At 41.8% G+C, this 18740-nt stretch overlaps 1 protein-coding gene across 3 annotated transcripts in view; it reads left to right on the top strand.

Annotated features, from left to right (window-relative positions):
* Positions 1-18740, top strand: part of UBE2F (ubiquitin conjugating enzyme E2 F (putative)) — a 66016-nt gene that overhangs the window by 37416 nt on the left and 9860 nt on the right. For all 3 annotated transcript variants that reach the window (XR_007904407.1, XM_051786806.1, XM_051786805.1), the window contains one exon: positions 1270-1332. Coding sequence is in view for 2 of the 3 variants with exons in the window: in XM_051786806.1 (XP_051642766.1) it covers positions 1270-1332 (63 nt within the window). In the remaining variant the exon portion in view is untranslated. The remainder of the gene's footprint in view (positions 1-1269; positions 1333-18740) is intronic.

Below are 18740 nucleotides of genomic sequence, written 5' to 3'. Positions count from 1 at the left end.
ACAACTTCTCTGGTAAATTGATTTTAGGAGATTGGAGAGCATTTGCCTTTTTAATAAAAGGTAATTGCATTTCACAGTCAGTCTCCCACTGCATGATGAGTAACTGGAAGGGAGTAAAATCCACTGGAAGTACAAAGGAATGCCTTCAGGGGCAGAACTGCACATAAAAATAATCTGTAGGGCAAACAGCTGCAGAGAGTGATGGTTGTGTGTCGGAGACCACAGGGATTTGTCATGGCCAGTAAGAGCCGTGCTTCCCAGCTTCCCTCTTGGATTTCCCCCACAGCCACCTTCTTATGAATAAGGAGGCTTCGGAAAGCTGGCACTGGGATCACACGGGTCTTGCAGGTTCTTTTGGGACTTTCTGGAAGAAAGAGAGGGGAAAATGAGGTGGATAGGTGTGGTGCCTTGGCTGCTGCCTGAAAATGAGTCGGAGACTGACAGGAACCTTTCACACTTGTGGAACAGCAGTATTCCACTCTGTCATAGACTGAACTAAACTGGGGAAAGGATCTGGGCTGCAGGCAGAATACGGATTTGTGGTTCAGTATTATTTTTAATGACGATTCTCTTTCCAGCAGCATCGTGTTCTCCGTTGTTTTTAACCCTAGACCCTCTCTCCTTCCAAAGTTAGTATTTGAGATTAAACTGAGAAATAGGAGGTTTATTTTGACTTTCTGCTCCCTGACCCCACATGCCTTTAGTTCCTGGGCTCTTTGCAGTTCTTTTCCTCTTGTTTTTCTCATACTGCTAGAACATCCCTATTTCTCATGCTCTAGGTTACATAGTTTCTTCACAGGAGGGAATTAAATTGCTTTTCTATGGAGATGGCATTAAGGAAACTTCTACCTTATCACCATGATGTTTGCAGAGTTTTTTTAAGGGTTTACCTTTGAGCAAAAATCAACAAGAATTGTGCCTCCTGAAAATTTGAATGTTCCTTCAAAATTGGGCTTAAAACTGTCTCAGTTTTCAAATAGAAATGCGTCACTGCCAGGGAGGAGTGTCACAGGGCCATGTGTGGCCTGCCACCAGAAGGGCTCAAATGCCTTGCTGCTGTTGTCCTTTAATTGTCTTATGATTTGGTTTGCAGTCATCAGACTCATTTGCGGTTTCCTTTGGCAGGGACACCACCAAGGTAGTGAGAAAATGGCACTGGGCTTGCTGGTCCTCTTTGCTTTGTTTTGTTCCGTTCTTCACTGGGAATTTGGGTTCTGCGTGTGATGCAGTGAGTGGGAAACCTGTCATGTTCTCTGTTTTTTTTCCCAGGATCTTTTGAATTTTGACGATCCCTTGAATATTGAGGCTGCAGAGCATCATCTACGTGACAAGGTGAGTCAGTGGTTTATTTAAAGCCCGTTGTTCCTAAACAAATACACGTTCTGTACTCGGATTCCCAGTCAGTCCCTTTAAAGCGCTCGCGCTGGTACTTCAGGCAGTCGAGTGACTCATTATATCAGCAACCAGTTACTCAAACAAAAAGTGCTTTCTCTGGGAAGGTAAACTCCACACAGTAGTGTTAGTCACCATATGCTGGAATTGTTGACCATAATGTAGTCATGTCCCCAAAATAGATGATCTTTTCCTTCTCGTTTCTGAGATTGTTTCCCTGAAGTTGTACATGTTCTGTGCAGCAAGTGACAGTGGGTTGGTTTGTCGCAGTGACGTGAGTAGCCTTTACCCTAAAACACCTGTGAAAAGATCTCTTTTTCTATCTCTATCCAAAGGCAACTTTTTTTTCACAACTCTTACATCTGTCATGCTTTTATAAAACCAGGAAAAACCTGGGCATATTTAAAGGCCAGGAGAGGAGTGGAAGCTTTATTTTCTTGTTACTGCTCCTAATTTTAACGTGTGCATTACGGACTGGGTCAAAACGTGTTCTTGCTTAGTGGCCTGGTGAAAATGTACTGCTCAGCTTGAGAGGGTGTCTGGAGGTAGAGATGAACAAAAGTGCTAACTTCTTCCTTGTATCAATGTCCAGAATGGCATCACATTTTATTATATAGATTAATTCCTCAAGCACACAGAACTTACACTTGGCATGCTCAAGATCTCCTGTTTTAATTAAATCCTTCTGATACTTTTGTGGGGGTTAACCTCTAAGATGGAAGAAAGCTTCCAGGTAAGTGTTGATTTGAAGAGTTCATTGAAAATGCAGTCAGGCAGTGCACCTAATTTATCTCATTTTTTCAAGAGGAAATATCAGGATTGCAAGTTCCATCTTTCCAGCTGTTTTTTGATTAATGAAATGTTGTAGCTATTCTGGTATTTATCAAGGTTTGTAGGGCTGGGATGAGACTGTAAACATATATTGAGAAAAAATTTCTAGAAACCTACCTTGAAAGAGAGGGTTTTTTGTGGCTTTGTTTTATCATAGAATTGTTTGGGTTGGAAGGGGCTTTAAAGACCATCTTGTTCCAACTTCCCTGCCATGGGCAGGGATACCTCCCCGTAGCTCCAAGCTCACGAGAGCAGAGTAGAGGGGGAGAATCACCTCCCAGGACCCCTTCCAAACCATAAAACACTGAACTGGTCACTGAGGGGGTACAACAAAAACCAGTGTAGGGAAACAAAACCAGTGTAGGGAAGGCTGAATAATTTTCTTTGGTTGCATTGTTAGCCTGAATTATTCTCCAGTCTCTTGCTGGGAAAATTTGTAGCTTATCAGTGCTTTGAGTAAATTGTTACACCTCAGAGTAGCCAGACTACTTCCCAAAGTGTCCACTCCCCAGAGGGTGATGAAATGCTATGAAATTGCTGTCTTGCACCTCTCAGCCTTGCTCAGATGTTGGAAATTTTGGGAATCCACAGGAAGGAAGAATGTTACCTGATTTGTAAAACACACCTCCCTCAAAAACAGAGGTGAGTGCTCAAAATAGGTCCTGCTACACTGATAGCATGAGAGTTGTTTGGCTTTTTCAGGTAACAGCAGCTGCGGAAGAAATGAGAAGGAAATTGAGTGGGTTTTTGACACTCTTCTGAATTACAAATATTTTTGGAACGAGCACTTCTTATTTAGTAAACTCTAAGGGTTCTCCTCCCAGGCATCTGTAAAATTCATATTCTGCCAAGTTAACTCTTTTTGGGAGCTTATTTGAATTTAGTGGAGGTGTTTCATTGGTAGTGACAGCACCAGGTAGTGCTTGGTTTTCTGTAGTACGTCTTACAGCAACATCAATAAAAACCAGTGATGCCTGTGTGGAGAGAATAAATTATGCAAGGGAGAGAAGAGGCCGCTCAGAGGATGCAATTGCAGCCTGAGTTAGCATTTTTCTTTCTCTGGTATAGATGTCATGTAGCATATAAACACTTTGTTGTAGAGTCAGACTGCAGTGGTCCCATCCTGGCTCTTAAGAAAATACTTGAAATGCTCCATATGATTAATATGGGAATGCTAATTAATTTTCTTTTCCCTGAGGTGTTTTTACATGTGTAATCAATGACAGAAATAGTGTATATGTAATGCATGTGCTCACATGCACAGTGTCTGTGCAAAGATATGTGCAAATGTATCTATATACAAATAGTTTTGTACAGAGACATCTGTGTCTGACAGATCCTGCAGGAGAACCTTGACAGCACGGGAGTGTGTGGCATGGAACAGCCAAACCACGTGTACCTCAAGCTGTCTCCTGTGTTTCTCCCAGAGGAGATGACTCAGTATTTCACTGAAGTCATTTCAGATTTGAAATCGTGGAGTCCCTCAGCTGACATTCCAGGCTAAATGTGGCTGCCCCAGAGGTTAACAGTTAATCCAAGGCCTTGCCTCTGGCTATTGAAAATGCTGGGTTTTGTTCAGTTGCACAGGCTGGTTTTAAGTCATCACAAATGACTCCTGCCTTGCAGATGCTGGAAGAAGTCACATCAGAAATATCAAATCCTTATTACTGATTCTTAGAAAACAGCTGTGCTGGGAATGTTTGTGTTAGATCAGGCTAGAAGGGACAGTTGTGATCCCTTCCTGTGTAAAGGACCTCTTCGTTTTTGCATTAAATCTGTGGCTTATAACTGAGCTCACAGTTGTGACTTTTGGGGGAGCAGCCTTGTTCTAAGATGTAAAAATGATGCAAAATTCAGAGCTTGAGTTTTATAATGCATTAACCTCTCTTACCTGAGATCTGAGTACACCTTCAGCTTCCAGCCCTCCAGGATCAACTTCAGCTCCAGTTACTGAACTTGGTCCCTTCCAGCTTCCTTCAACCAGGGAGCATCAAGTCTTTTATACAAATTATTTTTTAAAGTACGTGTGATTGTTTATGTAGCTTTAGTCATAAACTTTTTTGCCAGGTACCAGTGACTTTTTGGAAGGCTGTACAACAAATTTGGGCAGAGTCATGAACATTTGTTTTCACAAATGTTGGACAAAGAGGTTATCTCAACATTCAGACTTCCTAGCCCTCTGTATCCAAAAAAACTACCTTCTTATCAGAAGTGTTCTAGAGACCTATGTTGTAACTGGTTGTTTTTGTCAAAAAGCCTTTTTGGTGACAGCTGGTGTTATCTGCCATTTTGTGTGGCAGAGTTTTGCAGAGGTAGGACTCTGTAGTTGTCTGCATTCAGTGGGACTGGTCAGGTGATTTCCTCATCATTGAGATCCAGTTTGTAAGGCTTCAGTTTTGCCCATTGTGAGCTTATTTTATGGTTGTCATCAAGGAATATTGGTGTTCCAGAGTTTAGGTACCCACATGGTAATATTTCTCCATGTAGGCAGTGACATGTCCCCCCTTCCAGCTTATGAACTCCATCTCATGTTCTCTTGTCATCTTCTCATGTCTCTTGGTAACTGTCTCATCACTACAGGGAGGCTGTTTCTCAGGTCCCCCCCAGCCCTTCTCCTCTTTACCACCAAGCCCTGTTGCTTCAGCCTCTCCTAGTGCTGAGGATAGAGCCTTCCTTAATCTTTGTTCACGAAGCCTAACCATGAAAGTGCCAAGGCCTTCCCAGCAGTGCTGGTCCCAGCCCAAGCATGTGGGACTGTCTCCATGCAGGCTCTGGGTGTGTCCCAGCAGTGGGCCTGTATCTTTGACCTTGCTGGGCCTCCTGTGGTGGCTGTTGGCCTTTCTTCCAGCCCATGCAGGCCGCTCCGGAGAGTGGATTTGCCCTCTGACGTGTTGACTGCATCCTCTTTAGCAGATCTGTATTTCTGCAGATCTGCTGCCAATTTCCACACTCAACCAGTTTTTAAGCTGAAATCTTCTTGCAAACTCATTCACTGTGACTTTTGGCATTTAATAAAGCATTCAGATAAAATTGTAGGTTCCCCTTGTTTGGTTTTTTCCCCCCTCTGCCTTCATTTAACTCATAATTGTTTCCAGCTTAGGGGAAGTTTGCATTGTTCATTTTTGCAGCACTACTTTTTAGAACATTCCTGGTACCCACATTGCTCTGCAGTTAGGTCACAATTGCTGGAAGATGATCAATCATCCTCTCTTGGTTTAGAGCTCAGTAAATTGAAATAAAGGATGACCGATGTCTCTGTGTAAACTAATCACGGTGTTTCCCAGTGTTCAGTCTTCTCACACTGATACAATCTCAGCAGTTTGGTGGTATGAGTGTTTTTGTTGAATTTAAAGAAGCTGTTACTAGTTAATGAGCTGAGACTGCTTTGGATTTAGCAGAGACATCAGCCTATCAGTAATTAGATGGATGACCAGAGCCATTAATTGTCAGTCGAATCAATTCCACGAATTCCAAAGCAATGAGCAAGTGCTGAAGTTTTAGTGACTACTCATTTAAAGACAATGAGCTAAAAATTGTAGGATTTGCAGTTTTATACAGTGAACAAATAGAACTTTTATTGATTTGCTCTCTGTGGCAACCAGGTAGGCTGAATACTGAAGGAACAGGGATATAACTTGGTCATGCAGAATCAAATGAGCTTAGTAGTTCAGGACTTGTGTATTCCTGAGCTAGAGGTGCTGTGGGTGCAGTGTCTGTGATTTGTTAGCTGAAATCTGGAGAATACTTTCCATATGTCCATCTGTCATGGTTGTTTTGAGATACTACCTCAGGACATTGCAATTCTCTGGGGCCCTTAAAAGCCCTTACATTTCCTAGTAGTGTTTACTTTCGCCAAAAAACATTTCAGAGCCATATGTACAACACACAACAGGAAGATTCATTGCATTCTTCATGTGGCTTAAAGTAGAAATGTGTTTTCAAATACTCTTTAGCTTTCTTTTTCACCTAGACCTGCCATATGAGGAATGCTAATGCTGTGTCCTGTTTTACTTGTATTTGCCTTGTATTTGGTGCAATTTAAAAGGCTAAAGCACGTTTGGTCGTACTGCAGATGAGCAAATACTGATTTACTGGTTCATCCATGTGATCTGGAGTTGTTTCAGTAGGAGAAACTGAGTAACATCACCCTGTGCTGTTTCCCTGCATGACCTTCCCATCTTCTCGGTGAAACTCATCTGTCAGCATTCAGTGCCTAGAAACACTTCGTGCCATGTCCTTGGGAATGAGTAAGGTAGATTGCACTCCAGGAGGAGTTTTTTACCCTTGAGAAAATCCAGCTTGTTGTATTTACCTGCAGCTCTGAAGTGCCAAAGCTGAGAAGTCTAATGGGAATAAGTGTGTGCTTGCCAGGAATCCATCTTAAACTTTTTACTTAGTTCAGTGAGTCTTGATTTTATTTGCATGCTCCTTGGAAAGCAGTGACATAAATTTCCAATTTTAAAGTTCGGGAATGCACTAAAGGGTAGGTGTTCATTGCTGCCTCCAGGGCTCTGGTGATCATTAGATCAAAGAAGGTCATTAACGCCTCACTTTTGTGACCATCCGTTTGCTCATCCCAGCCAGAGGAGTGGGAGCTGCTGTGAGACTCATCATTAACTGGCTCTGGAAACATCGAGTTGCTCTTGGATGTAGAGGGGTCATTTTGCTGCTTCCAGCATGCAGTCCAGGTGCCAGCTGTCCTGATCTGTACCTGCTTTGATGCATTTCCCAGTTTCTGCCTGGTTTTAAAAGACATGTGGCACACCAACCCTGTGCAAAAAAGGGGTCTTGGTTTTGCCTTTCCCCCCCTCTGTCTTCTGCTCGTGTCAGGAAAGGGAGTATTAATTGCTTCCCTGCCTTTTTTCACTGCTACTTTAGTAGCCAAGCTTGGAGCTGTTGTTTTGATACTTTAACACTGAATTATTTTGCATAGATTTGTGTGGAGGAGTTTGATTCTGGATTGACTTTTGTGATTCTTTTTTTTTTTACTTTTTTTTTTAATTAAAGGTTTCTCTTGGTAATAAAGAAAATAAGGGGTTTTTTCAGGGTTATTTCTGTGGAGATGAATTTATAATGTTCATGGTATTATGAAATCTGAAGCTACCTCTTAAGGTTTCCTCTTAGGATTTTAATTGCCCTATATAGCCTCAGTTCCTTAGGAAACTAGGCTTAAAAAAAAATCTCCTTTCAATTGCTTGCAGTCTTTGGAGGTTGTTTTAATGAATCTTCTGGGATGAACGTTTTCCTTGAATTACTTGAGGAGTGTCGCCTTGTCTTTACTAGTGAGAGCACTAATCTAATTCCATTAGAAATTCCATTCATAATTAGGAACAGTTACTGTCTACGTATTTCATATTTCACTGAAGAGCTTTTATAACCTTTCATAATTGTGTGCAGTTTTTTTAGAGTCCTTAAACAGCACACAGTTCAGGATTTTTTTATAGAACAATCTTAATTTCTCAAACATTTGCCCTGTGACTGCCCCATCCCTGGAAATGTTCAAGGCCAGGTTGGGCAGAGCTTGGAGCAACCTGGTCTAGTGGAAGGTGTTCCTGCCTGTGGCAGGGGGGTGGGAGAGATGAACTTTATGGTTCCTTCCAACCCAAACCATTCTGTGAAACCCTTCCTTGGGCAACTGGGCAAGAACCAGCAGTGACAATATGCAGTGCCTGGACCAGATACCTTCTGAAAACAAGTGAGTCATTGAAGGAGAAGGTTCTCATCAACAGGTCTGTAAGTAAGTAATGAGCATAAATAAGGAACAAATACAAATGTGTCCGTAGAAGATCTTTAGGCATCCCTTTGGAAGTACAGTGAGCTGAATTGCCCCCAGAATTGTCCCTCTGCAACTGTCATTTCCCAGGATAACCTCTTTAGTTCTGGAGCCACCAAAACCCAGCAACAACTTGGAATGGTAAAACTTCTTTTGCACCAAGAATGATCTCATCCTGAGTTGTTTTTTTTCTTTTTTCTTTTGCTTGTGGGTTTGGTCTTTTTCCATCAGAAGCTAAGTCTACTAAGAGCCTACTAAGTTTTCTAAGTCTGGCCTGGGAAGCACATTCTCAAAGTGGAAGGGGATTTCTGTTCTTGTGTCTCACTGCAGGTTTTATCTAATACTATAAACCAATCTGCCACACAGACTGGGAGCCCTGTGCTTTCCTTTCCAAGCTATCCCACGAGGTGCTAAATACAGGAGCTGGCAGATTTGGGATCTTTTATCTCTGAGTAATTTTGTCCTTAGACTGATTATTGCTTCAGACAGTTGAAAAGTGCCAGAGCTCACCGCCTGTGTATGATTTCAGATCTGCTTCTTCTAAAAGCTCTTCCAGAATAATGTCATACCCAGCTGTACTTTTATCCTCCTGGCTTTTTATTTCTGTGCTTGTACATAATAAGGGCATAATTACATTTAGATTTAAGTCTTCCTTGAAAATCCATTTTTCTAGGTAGCTCAAGAAATGCATTTGAAACTAAATAATGTCTTCAAATTTGGATTCTTCTTTATCTCTTGTCATTGGTCACTTTGAAGTTAGTCATCTTCTATTAATGTAGTTTCATATCTCAGAAGATCTGTCTGTTTGAAATGCTCTTTGGTGCATCTGAATGGAAAGCACAATATAAATGCTGGGATGTCAGAGGTGTGTTGGATCCTCTAAGCAGACAAACAGTAACACAAAATAAAATTAAACTCGGAAGTTTGGAGGAAGAAAATATTCACTATCTGTGTTTCTTCACCAGGTCTTCTGGTTTAAAGTAATTCATTTAAGTGATCTTACAGTAACTTTTCTGTTTCTCTGTCATACCAGCTCTTTGCTATCATTTTTACATCAAAGGCATTCAGGTAGGCATTTGAGCACTTAGCTTCTGCAGAGATTCTTTCTATTCAGAAGAGGGCAGGTCTTTTCCCTTGCCACTTTTCCAGAGCCATCCCAAACTTAACAGAAATAGAAGGAGCAGCTGGCAGTGGCTGTTACAGGTCTTCAGTGTAGACCTTTGCTGATTGAAACAACCCAGTAATGTGAACTGCTGCCCTTCACTTGAGACACCAGCTCAGTATCTGTGGTGGAAAGGAATGAAGCATCTGCAGGAGGATTCTTATTTATAACTTGCTTATTTTCTTCCTTACCTCCAAACTGCTTAGACTCTGATTTTCTGGGGGGTTTTATCTTTGACTTAGTGTAAAACTCAGGGCCAGTGTGGTTTAATTCCTTTAGGCTGCAGAGCCCGAGGGCAGAGGTACCGTGACCGCTGTAGGGAGGGCATCACTTAGTGAGTTAACTTCCCTTGCTTTAAGCATTTGGGTTGGTTCACCTCTTCATAAATGGGAGACTGAGTGACCTGCAAGAACATTTCTTCAGCTTTAAATTAATTGGGTTTGTGTAGCTGGAAGCAAAATCTTTCCTGCAGATGTTCTTCATGGGTTTTCTGCTTGCTGGATCTGTTAGCAGTTAAGTGTCTTGAAGTAAATCTGTCTGGGAATTAGAAATATTAACCACTGATCTGTAGTGATCATTGGCCAATTTGGGTGCAAAACAGTTTGTTTGGATAGTAAGTCACCAAAATTATCCAAGATTCTGTAAAAGGCACTTCAATGTAAGATGCATTATATAAAATATAATGAATAAAATTTCATGGTCCATGGATGCTGCATCTTGTCACTGTACATTTCAGAGGAGATAATATTTGTGGTAAAAAGCACTGGAAATAACTCTAAACAAGCACTTTATTTTTCAGATAGTTAGGAATTATGTGAAGTTATGTGTTCCTGTGATGGGCAGTGTTCCTTAAACTGAGAACAGTTGAAATGGTTTTATTTTGCAGAGTAGCAAAAGCATGTGGGTGGGTCAGAAGTCAAATACCAACTCTCTATTACCCAAGTTTTTAACATGTTTCCATCGGAATGCTTGTCTCTATTGGATTGGGTCCAGGGAATGCACTCCAAAGGTTTTTAGTGGCAAACTGTTTTCTTTAATGCCTTCCCTGAGGAATTTTTAAAAAATAATGCTCACTTAATTCATTCATGCATTATGTTTAACCCAGTTCTCTTTGTCAGGCTTTTCGCCCTTGCAAATAGTTTCACAGCTAGCTGGAAATTTTTCCAGTTTCCAGACATATCCCTATAAAATTTTGTATTCAAACAGTGACAATGATATATGGAGAATTCTGATCGTTACTTTTATTATTATTAAGTTCAAACACTAAGGGTTTAGTGATGACTCAAGACAGCTGGAAAATTTGCCTTGGAACAGAGAAACTATTTCAAAAGCATTTACTTGAATTTATTTTAAGGTGCTCTTTAAAAATTTTATTTAATTATTAATGTGTTTGAGCTGGTGCTGGAGGAGCAGTGGTGTCAGTTGTGCCAGGTGCTCGTAAGTGATGAGCAGATTTTACTGAAGAGCCTTCTGACTAAATTATCTTTCACACTTGACAGTTCCGTTGGCTGAAAGTATTTTTGATTAAAGTGTAAATTTTTGAGTTTGCAGGTTGGCTACAGAGGCTTCTTGGTAGCTCTTCTATCCTGTGCTGTGCTCGCTGCTTCTTCACCAAGTGGTGTTTCCTGCACACATGGTCCAGGTGAAGCCCACTCTGGGTTGTGGGAACATCTGGCTGAGTACTCGTGTTTAGAAGGGAGCCTTTGCAGTGCCCCTGTGTCCGATCTGGAAACCATCACTGCAGCACATGTGTTTGCAAGTGCAGAGCTCTGTGAGTTCAGAGTCCACAACTATTGTCTCTTTTAGTTCTGTGCAGGCTTTATCCTACTCATGGGACACAAATGGGGATTTAAAAGGTCAGTACTCTTTTGTGATCCTCCCCTCAGCTTTACAAGCTTAATGTATTTTGACCTGTGTAGCTGAAGTCCATCTCCCAAGAGGTGTCACTTAGCTGAATGCCAGTTCTGCCCTCTAGTCCCTCACTGAATACACCCAACTGTTAGATGCTTTGAGGTTGTACTCAGTTATTTTTAAGGGCTTAAAAAACAGGCACATTCTTGTATCAAAGTTTGTTCCCTAAAGCCTGGCTGGTAACATAATAAGGAACTGAAAGCTGAAAATGTTTTAGTAATAAACCCCTGCTTTCATCTGTCAAGCCAACCAAATGAAGAACGTAGGTGATCAAAGCATTAGTTGACAACCTCTTCAGGATATTGAGAAAGCATCTTTATCAATTATTGGCAGAGCAGAAGGATCAGGTTGGAGTGGAACACTTAGTGGTAGCTTGGAAAACGCAAGTAAAATCATACAGTGCATCTAAATATGCAAAGTTCTGTGTGCCCTGGGCTTCTCCTTCAGTTGAAAAAGAATTGAGACCACTCAGAGTTTCTCAGGATGGATCTTTAGTTTTGCACTGATCTTTCAGCAGCTGTTCCAGAAAACAGCATTAGCTATTGCCCTTCCTCCCTGTCATCGTGGCACGTGAAAATGTATTTACTGTTCCTGCAGGCCCCAGGGGGGTAATGAGGTGCGAATACAGATTGTCTGCTGCTCACAGGAACAAAGGCTGACCGAGGGTTGCAGGGGGATGGCAGCTGTTCGAGGCTGCTGGGTTAACTGCACCCTAATGTAATCCTGGGTTAACTGCACCCTAATGTAATCCTGGGTTAACTGCACCCTAATGTAATCCTGCATAAATGAGTGGAGATAAAACAAACTGGACCTTGCTGTTACTGGAGGGATGTAATATAATATCGAGCTCCAATGTGAGCCTGGTATTTTGCTAATTGTGCAGAGTTCTGGGATCTGGTGTGTCACGTTGCCGGCCTGGTGGCTGCTGCGTGATCGTCAGGAACCTCCAATCCACGACTGACAACTCTGTGCTGCTTGCTTGAATCTCTGCTTTCATCTGATTTGTTTTGTAATTTATTGAGACAGAGTAGCTTCCTGCCCTAGAACAGCTCAGAGAGACGCATGCGGGCACACCTGTCACTCAAAAGCTGCACACGAGAATTTTGGTATGAACACATCAAAAACTGGAGTCAAGAAGCATCTTCCACCTTGTGTGGAGTACCTGGTGGTGCTGGCTGTTCCTTGATTAAAGGCAAGGATTTTGGGGCACTTGGTCACACTCCTGCAGCCAGAGCAAAAGCCCCCTGCTAGTGTTTTTGGGTCTGCTGGCTCTCTTAGCACAATGTGAAGTCTGACAGCATCCTGCTTGTTTGTGTTCTTAGCCACAAAGCCAGTTTGCACACACATCAGTCAAGCACACTGAACTTGTGTCAAAAGAGTGGAGTTTCATTTGATGACCTCTTGAATCTGGCATAAGGGAGTGGCAGATCAGCAATATACAGAATTTTCTGGAATTTCTTTCCAGCACCAGGTTGGTGCTTGACTTCAAATATTACCTTGGTTAGCCCTGCATTCATTTTGGCAAAGTAAATGGAGAAAAGGGGATTAGTTACAGCTGCCAAATGAAGTGTTGTCAGGGAGTGGGTCTTTTCTATGGATTCTAGCCCTGTGTTGGCAGACTTTAGAGGAAACTTCAGCTTGAAAGACTTGAAAAATCTTGGACTGCCTGCCTTGTCAGTAGTGTGAATAATTCAGTAACAAAATCTACAAAGCCAGAATATTTTTTCCTGCTGTCTTGAAAGATCTTTATTTCTGTAGTAAAATATTTACCATGTAACTTCCAAATTACTTTCCATGTAATATCACAGAATGGTTTGGGCTGGAAGAGGACCTTCCAGACCATCTTCTTCCACCCCCCTGCCACAGGCAGGGAGACCTTCCACTAGACTAGGTTGCTCTGAGCCCTGTCCAGTCTGGCCTTGAGCACTTCCATGGATGGGGCAGCCATGTTAATTTTAGCACTGTTTTAACACTGGAAGAAAATCAGGCTCTCTATGAGTTCTCTAGGAACAATTCAACAGCCATGTCTATTCAGAGCCCCCTATTCAAGCATCCCACTGGATTTCCTCATGTGGGGATATCGTAAGGATGCTGGTTATTACATGACTACTTCTCTGATTAGATGGTGCTCTCCACAATGTCAGGCACTCTAAGTGGTACTTGGATTACAGACACTTATCCTGGAGCATTGGACAATTGTTTTTACTGTGTTTTATTTGGCTGCATCAACAGAAGCAACTTTTAATGGTTCTGCTGGCCAGAAGAGCCTGTTGGGGTCTGTACTCCCCAGCAGTGAAATGTGAGCTGGAGGGAGCTGGGTTTCTTGCATTACTGCACCCATCTGACACTGCCTGAGGTATTGCCATATCCCTCAAGTCAAAATAAGTCCTTTATAACTTGCACAGCACTTACAGTGCTTGTCAGAGAAAACAACAGCTGCTTTTGATTCTTCAGTATCATTGAGCACATGAACCCCTGAGCTGAAATCCCTCTAGAAAAAGAAATAGGGATTACATTTCATAGGGGGACGAGTAAACCAGGTTTGGACATGTTTTTGGATATTCTCTTTATTGCTGAAAATTCACAGATGTTTGTCAAACATTAGTTTAAATAGGTAGATAACCCTGAAAGATGTAACAAGTGACAACAAAGATGATCTTTTGGTTTCAGGCTCTTCTTTGCTTCATCAGGAATGACAATGAACATTTCACCACTGCAAATTTGGGGTTTTTCTCCATTGACTGCACTCAAGCCAAACTTTTCACCTTCTATTGATTTTCCTTATAATGATTTCAGTCATTGTAAATAGTTTCATTTTGATATCTTTAATCATAAACTGAAAAATGGGTTTAAAGAAAAATAAGTTTGTTTTTTTTTTTAATTCCAATATCATTAAGTGGTTAATTTTGGTTTACAATAGAATTTGTAGATATATTTGACACTTATGTTTGTGTGAATAGAATGGGATCTGGTGTCTACAAATCTAGTTTGGCCAGGCAACATTGCAATTTTGAGCATAGTTTCTTGTGGCGGGGACTTAGTTATCCAAATTGCTGGAGCCTTGAAGCAGATGAGGACATTATCACCTCTCTCTACTCAGGTAGCAAGGGCCAGAGATTTTTGGGTATTCTCAGTTCACTCTAAATCAATTTGAGTCAATTAACTGTAAATTAAGTTTGAAATCTAATGCCTAGCTCTTATTTAGGGCATTTCATCAGTGGAAACAAGCATGCTGATGGAGAGCTCATTGTGATTTTCGGTACTCTGCTGTTGAGAATTGCAGTGATGTAGAGAAGAAAATGATTCTCTCTGGGTAGGACAATAGAACAGTGGGGGGCTGGGCATTCATTTGGATCCTCTTAGTCCTGCATTAATACCCTGACATTTAAATTACATTCTGTTCCTTATCCTTTCCTTAATTTTGACGTGAATGTCTCAGTCTTTCTGTAATGTTCCTACACAGATAGCCTTTCTCACCTGTTTTATCTCTGCTCTGACAAGTTCAGTTTTGAAGGAGTAAAGACAGACTGCTTTTCTCTGCTGTGCTGCCCTTTGTACTTGTAGGTGCCAAAGGTTCCCGTTACACAGATAAGCTAAAATGCACAAGGGAAGAAGCAGCCAATTTTTTAATTTAAGTTTGACATTCTGCTTTTTTTTATTTGCCTGCAAAATAAATTCTTTTTCTGATTGTCAGGACTGAGCTTGGCCTGTGGCTTAAATCAGCATTGGACTGCACTGACTGCAGTCACAGCTGAGACTTGTCCTGGCTCTTTTCTCTCTTATGTCTTACAAACTCCAACCCTGCAGGCAGCCCGTGGTTGTGATAAACAGAGTGAAGAACATTTGGCGAGGAAATCAGTGCAAGACTTAAGTCTGAGTCCCTGGCAGTAATTCCTGTGGCTGAAGGAGTCACATACCCTCCCTGGAGGAGCCTCTGGCACTGCCTCACGCTGACAAAAAGAGGCTCTGCCAGGGTGTTTGAAACCATTTCCCCTGTGCTGCTGAGGGGAGAGTTGCTCTGAGTGGCTTGGCAGTGGCTTATGATGGGTGGCCACTCATCCATGATGTATTGACTCTATTCTACAGGCAGTCTCAGCTATAATTCCTGGGCTGAAAGGAAATTTTTTTCTTGTGTGTGATTAAATGTCCATCTTTTTAAAAATAAAAACAAAGATTGCCATCAGGAGGGTAATTTCCTGAACAAGGCAGTACACTACAGATAGCTACTAAAATAGGTGAAAAGGGAAAGGAAGCTTTTGCCTTATCCTTAAAAGCAATCAATTTAATGTGAATAAGGTAAGTTGCTGTAAGTGGGGAGAGATTCAGAACTGCGAGGCGCGTCAGGTTTAAAGTAATTTTTCGATTAAAGATTCCTAGACTGTAAAACTGTAATTGGGTAGAGGAAAGAGGGGATTCCATTCATATATTTTAAACTGAACAATCTGGTGTTTTACATATTGGAATATGAGATAATAGTAATTAGGTGTAGAACAAAAGAGTTTCTGTGGATCTGAGCATAAAGGAATTACTGAGTTGACAAGCCTGACGCTTTCCTCCTCCATTCCCCAAGATTAAAAATTATACTTTTTAACAAAATGTTCCTATGTTTGGTGTGTCACTGTGGTATGGATAGATGTGTCAACCTCAGTGCCACTCTTGTTTTTGAAGGATTTCTGTTTTCTATCCTTTCACTTCTCTGATAAAAGTTGAATATCATTTTCGAGTCTGTCAGTTTGATATTCTGATAACAGCAGCAGAATAATTTGAAGAAATATAAAATGATGGATGATGATAAAACTGAGTAAAGAGACTCTGGAAAATTTTGCAAGACAGCTCTCAGGCTGCATGAAAATAATCTTGTGTTTTTAATGTAACTGCAAGTTAAAGGTCTTGATGGAAACATTTCTGTGTTCTTTCTTGCTTATGCTCAGTGTAACACTCCATTTGTGTCTCATCAGGCCTGCGTGGAGTGCAAGGATCACCTCCCTTGACCTGCTGCCACTGCTCAGTGTGGCCCAGGATGGTAGTGGTTGTCTTTGGTGGTTCATGGTCAGCTCGGTGACCATCGGAACCTCAACGTCCTTCTCTGCAGAGCTGCCTGCCAGTCCCCAGCGTGTGCTGGTGGGTGGCGTTGTTGGTGGGCAAGACTTCGCATTTCCTTTGTTGAACCTCCTGAAGTTCTGCTCTCTCTGGTTCTGCCTGTTGAGGTCCTTCTGGATGGTGTATCAGCCACACCTCCCACTTTTATATCATCAGCAAGCTCTGTCCCTTCATCCAGGTCATTAATGAAGATACTGAACAGTGCTGGCCCCTTGAGTGCTCTGCTGGGACTCTGTGCTGCTGAGCAGTTCAGCAGGTTCAGTCCCCTTGCTGCCCATTTATCTGACCTGTCCTGAATCAGCTTGTCTTAGAGCTTCCCTCAAGTGAACCTTTAGCAATTGCTTTGCTTTTTAGTCTTTCTTTGGTAAAGGAATAAGGCTTCTGCAGTGATACCATCCATCTATCCCCTCATCCCAGCCTCCCCCTCAATCCCTGTAGCTTTTAAACACACACACCGATTTCCATCAGATTTGACAGAGCAGCAGAGTCTTTACACGCAGTTGCTGTAGCTGTCACAAAAACTGTCAGCAGCAGCAGCAAAGAGAGTGAGCCTCCAGGAAAGCCTCCCATGCCAGCTCTGCCAGGCCCCGCTCCGGGTGGGCTCCGCAGGCATGTCCAGCTTGGAGCAGACCCTGAGCTTTGCCCTTCATCAGCTGGTGCCAAGGAGACCTGGGTGAAACCCAAGGGGGCTGGAGGAGGCTGAGGGAACTACAGTTCTTGCTGGGAGGGAGGAGGTGATGAAAGGTATCAAAAGGTGGAGGGGGCAAGGATGGCAGTAATGATATTTGCAAGTCTGGAAGTGGCCAGATTTTGCTGTCTTTGCTTGCTAAATGTGTGTCTTGTAAAGCCCTTTCTGGTTATGCTTGACATTCACAAGTAGGAGGGCTTGCAAACAGACTCTTGCACACTAAGAACTTTATTCTGGTAAAGAGAACTACCCACAAACCACTCAAACACCACAGGGAGTTCCATTGCTTCCTACTGATCATGAGATCTGCATACTTTTACTTGCAGTTGTCTTTTTTCCTCTTCCATATTTAGCCACATTGGAAGTACTTAGGGAGCACACTGCTGAATACATGAATTTTTAGGGGATTTTGTACAACTCTGATTTTTTCATTTTCAGTGCTGCTGGCTCTTACTCCCGACAATGGCAAGATACGTGCTGTTAAAATTGGTAAAGAAGTAATTGAGGTCAAGGCTTTGAAACTACTGCTTCATCATCATCTTGCATTATTAATTCTCAAGGTTTGCAGAAAGAGTGGCATTGTAAAACCCATTATAAAATTGTATACAGTGTCATGCTGGCTGCTCTGCTTGCGTGCATTCTGCTCTCCTTTTTGTAACATCTCACTGGATTACCTCTTACCACTTTTAGTTGTTTTCATCTGTAAAGTGGATTTCTCCTTCTCTACTTTCACCTCTTCCACGTGATCTTTGAATTACTCTGATGTGAAGTTTGTGAGGTCGCAGTCTTTCTTGGCAAGAAATTACGGTGAAAGTTCCCAAGAGTTTACTGTGGGATCCAGGGCTGTGTCAGAGGAACAGTTTGAGGTGATATAGCTATTTCTATACCCTTAGAAACAGTAAAAAGATAATATTTTTAAAACAATGTAAGAAATGTTTTGCCAAATGTGGTGATTTCTACAGTACTTCAGGAATCCCTTGGGCTTTGCTGGGTTTCCTGATGCTGCATCTGCAGTTGAGGTATGTCAGGAGATTTCAGGACAGCTCTCCAGACAGTGCTTTCCCATGAATCTTTGTAAAATCAGTGCATTGTAAAAATGCATGTGTTGCTTAAATTAGCATAGTCTTATCCTTGCTGTGCTGTTTACTTACTCCTGTTTGAGCTTCATTTGGACTTGGACCCATTTCTGTCCATTGTCTAATATGGGGTTTTCCACTTAACCTTGTTTAAATTGATAGCCCTGCACCAGGCCTTGATATCTTAAAATCTCTCTTCCCAGTAGGAAATAGCTGCTTCCAGACATTTTCAGCAACACTGCTTTTTATTTCTAATAGTACAAAACTGTGATGTGATGAAAGTGTTCTTAACCTTCTTAAGGTAAAATAACTCACACTTATTCCTGGCTACTGAATCAAATATCTATTTCCTGATTTATTTTATAGGGGTTACAAAATGTTGAAGGATTGTTCTAATTAAATGCACCCACAAGGTATATCTGAGGAACTGAAGTACATCTTCATGTTAGGTCAGGCAAACCTGGCAACTCTGGTGTAAGGAAGCTTTTTTCCCCTCGCATTTGTAATGAATCCCAAAGTACTGGTAACTGAACTTGCAGCCTGGCTTTCCTGCCACTCAGACATCAGCTGCTCCACACACCAACAGGGTTTCAAGCAGAAGGAGCTTCTCAAGGGAAGAATTTGATCTGCTGCCTTAGAGGCAAACCTCAGCTTTCCAAGCTTTTACCACACTGGAAAAGAATTTAGCCCCAAAAGGCTTTCAGAAGGCTTGATGTGGGTTTTTTGGAAGCTATTTAATATTTGTTGTGGGGTTTTTATTACTCTCTGATTGCAGCTTAATGTCTTATTAAGAACAACAGTTCCATC

The sequence above is a fragment of the Manacus candei genome, unplaced genomic scaffold, assembly GCF_025592945.1.
Source record: "Manacus candei isolate 608988 ecotype Guabito, Panama unplaced genomic scaffold, ASM2559294v1 h1tg000023l, whole genome shotgun sequence".
In the NCBI taxonomy this organism is placed as follows: domain Eukaryota; kingdom Metazoa; phylum Chordata; class Aves; order Passeriformes; family Pipridae; genus Manacus; species Manacus candei.
This window is presented reverse-complemented; position numbering and strand designations above follow the sequence as displayed.